The sequence below is a fragment of the Gastrolobium bilobum genome, unplaced genomic scaffold (assembly GCF_033153095.1).
Source record: "Gastrolobium bilobum isolate Gb01-03AN ecotype WA unplaced genomic scaffold, APGP_CSIRO_Gbil_v1 utg18566, whole genome shotgun sequence".
NCBI classification, from domain to species: Eukaryota; Viridiplantae; Streptophyta; class Magnoliopsida; order Fabales; family Fabaceae; genus Gastrolobium; species Gastrolobium bilobum.
In genome coordinates, this window is record NW_026899779.1 from 311,047 (window position 1) to 314,538 (window position 3,492).

General features: G+C 33.2%; 1 protein-coding gene across 1 annotated transcript; it reads right to left on the reverse strand.

Moving 5' to 3' along the window:
• Positions 1-2,567: 2,567 nt before the first annotated feature.
• Positions 2,568-3,492, reverse strand: LOC133293469 (putative GEM-like protein 8). Its single transcript, XM_061492052.1, has 4 exons — positions 3,408-3,492; positions 3,224-3,286; positions 2,849-3,123; positions 2,568-2,744 (listed from the first exon to the last, which is right to left on the reverse strand). The coding sequence occupies exons 1-4, from the start codon at positions 3,490-3,492 to the stop codon at positions 2,568-2,570; spliced, it is 600 nt and encodes a 199-aa protein (XP_061348036.1).

A 3,492-nucleotide genomic window follows, 5' to 3' on the forward strand; every position in this document is an offset into this window, starting at 1 on the left:
AACATAATCGACCCACCTTAGTGGTCCCCCACTTTTTTCTATCAAATATAGTGGGATAAGACTTCTTGTATTACCTATTTAAACTTTCCTAAGTAATTCATAGAAAATCCTGAATTAAGAATCTGACAGAAAAAAATTCTTGTTAATTGCGCTGCAAGTATTTATCATGTTATTAGTGTTACATGTGCTTGGCCTTTTTATGTATATAATAAATGGTTAGTTGTAGTCTTCTGATTTTCTACATTTGGTCTCTATATAACGCGGTTCCAAGCCGTGTTGGATCTACCACCTCTGCTGAATCACGAAGGACAGTGTCTTTTTCCATGGCATACAACTTAGTCACGGGTTCTTGATCACCAAGAGATAAGGGATGAAGCAACAATGCAGTACAGATAACAATGAACTATTTGTGTGATGAGTTTAGGATTGTATCTAGGGGTGTGCAAAAAAACTGGTTCAATTGCTTTGCCCTTGATCCAACCTATATTAATACTGACCCACTTTTATTTGGGTCAGTTTTAGACCTGACTCGTTTTAATATTGACCCACTGACCCAAAACTTGACCCATACTTATTATGTGGAAAAAAAAATCACAATTACATTAAAAGAAAAATTTTAACGTAAAACAATTACGTCAAAATTTTTTATGAAAAATAATTTAATAAAAATTTTCGCAAAAATTTTTGACGAAAAATATTTTCATCAAAATTTGTGACTAAAAACATATCGGTAAAAAAATTTGACGAAATATTTTTTTTGTCAAAATTTTTTACGGAATCTAAATTTCGTCAAAATATTTCACAAAAATATATATTCATAAAAATTTTCGACGAAACACATTTTCATCGAAATTCTTTGACGGAAAAAAATTTCATCAAAATTCTTTACAGATTTCAAATTTCGGCGAAAGTTTTCGATGGAAACATTTTTGTCATCAAAAAATTTTGACGGCAAAAAATTTCATCAAAATTCTTTACATATTTCAATTTCGGCGAAAGTTTTCGACGGAAATATTTTCGTCATCAAAAAGTTTTGACGGCAAAAATTTCATCAAAATTCTTTACAGATTTCAAATTTTGGCGAAAGTTTTCGAAGGAAACATTTTCGTCATCAAAAAATTTTGACGGCAAAAAACTTCATCAAAATTCTTTACAAATTTCAAATTTTGGCGAAAGTTTTTGACGAAAAAATTTTCGTCAAATTTTTTGACAAAAAAAAATTTTCGTCGAAATTTTTAGCGAAACACATTTCCATCGAAAATTTTCAACTAAATATTTTCGTCAAGTTTTTTGATAAAAAATTTCCATCAAAATTTTCAACGAAACACATTTCTATAAAAAAATTCCGTAAATTTTTTTGACAAATAAAACATTTTGACGAAAAAAATATTCTGTCAAAATTCTTTAGAGAATCTAAATTTCGTCGAAAGTTTCAAATGAAACATTTCCCTCGAAATAATTTCCGTCAAAATTTTCGTCAGAACACATTCCCATCGAAATTTTGAACGAAAAACATTCCGTCAAATTTTTTGACAAAAATCTTTTTTCGTTTAAAACATTTGATAGAAGAAATCATTTTCGTCTAAACTGTTGACGGAAACTAAATTTCAATAGAAATTTTTTTTTTGTAAAAATTTCGACGAAAAAATAATTTTGTGACGAAATTTTCGTCTTTTGCAACGTAAAAATTTCGACAAAATTTTGTGAGAAAACCAAGTCAAAAACGGGTCAGGTCAGATTTGACCCAGTTCAGAAACCAAGTCAGACCCACTTCAGAAACCAAGTCAGGTCAGATCCAAACTGGTTCTGAACTAGTTCAACAAAATTCAATCCAAGTCAGACCTGACTTGGATCAAATGAAAGCGGGAAGGTTAAAATACCTGACCTATAAAAACCAAGTTGGGACGAGTCGGACAAAAACCTGACCCGACCTGACCCATGCACAGCCCTATTTGTATCCCTGTAGGGAGAAGTATGTTGTTACGGAGGTGCTCTTAGAGGCAGTGGTATGGATTAGAGCTCTCGAGAGAGTCACTTTAAGTATTTCATTGATGGCTGAGAGTGGGGGAATGATGTCATGGGCATGGTGACTTTATATTTGGGCAAATTAATAGCTCATAAATGTAATGGTTGTAAGATAACCCTTTAATGAATGGAAGGGTATATATAATGGGAAAATATTCTTTAAGAGAGAAAATGTCATAACCATTTTGCCCGGTGACCTCACGGTTGTATGTGAGGTAGTGCATCTTAAACATGCTAGAAGTGAGTTATACATGAATAAGAGATGCTCTAATATGAGAGTCTAAAAATCTCACTTTAAAGTAGGAAAATGACACATTAAATGAGTACGAGAGTCTAAAAGTCTCACTTTAAGGAAATAGAAAAATGATACCTTAAATGAGCATTCAAAGGCCAGCCCATAAAATTGAGCTGAAACCCGAATGGAACAGACAATAACCCTAACATTAAATAGTCTCATTCCTGGATATTCCATTCACATTACAAAACTTCCCTATAATCAAACAACTACGAAAATAACATTGCTTAGTTTTCCATTTTTAGAATTAATTGGCCATGGAAATGGCTCTCTTGAGATTCCTGAGAGCTTTCTCATACCTTACAAACCCCATAAACCAAAATTCAGAGTCATCCTTAGTCACTATTTCTATGTACTTTTGTTCTAACTTGTTCACATTCTGGCTTTCATTGACCTCTTTTATCTTCCCTATTGGTATCAAAACCTGAATAACAAGAAGCATCTTGATATCAGAAGAATACAATAGATAAGAAATATATGAACTAGTTAATTTAAGCTTAAAGTTGGGTTCTACCATATGAAGACTACCTTGTAAGGTGCCTTGACTAACTCTCCACCTTCAGAAGAGAAGGTCGTCGACCTTTCACTGCAAAATGCAACCTTTTCAGTGGAGATAAAGAGAATTCCAGCAATAGGACCAGCTGTGGTATATAAATAGCATTGAGAAGCCTTCAAGAGTTTCTCTTCTTCTTGCATACCAAAAACATGCTTGAAAATGTTCCCTCTCCCTCCTTCTTGTAGAATCCTAGCACCCAAACTCAACTTACCCTTCAGAGCCTCAGACAGTTTAGGACCCAGTTTTACTGCAATTCATACATAAAACATACTGTGAATTAATCTAATGCTTCAATAGAATTCGCTTTTTACTGTATTAGTTTGATATATCTCTCAACTTTGAATTACCATGTTCATGAATCCTATATGCAAAACTGTTGCTTTCCCTTCTTGTATCCCTCTTTGCATTTTCTCTGTCTGCAATAGGTACAAAAGAACATCTTCAATTTGTTATTGGAATAGTATTGATGTGATAAGAGAAACCAAAGGAAGAAAAGTTGCTCCTTACTTGTCATGGTGGAGGTAGAGCTACCATCTGAAGTGGGACTATGGAGTAAATTATCTTCATGCTGTTGAAGAGAAAAGCATCTTCCCGGAGAGGTACCAAAAGACTTCAT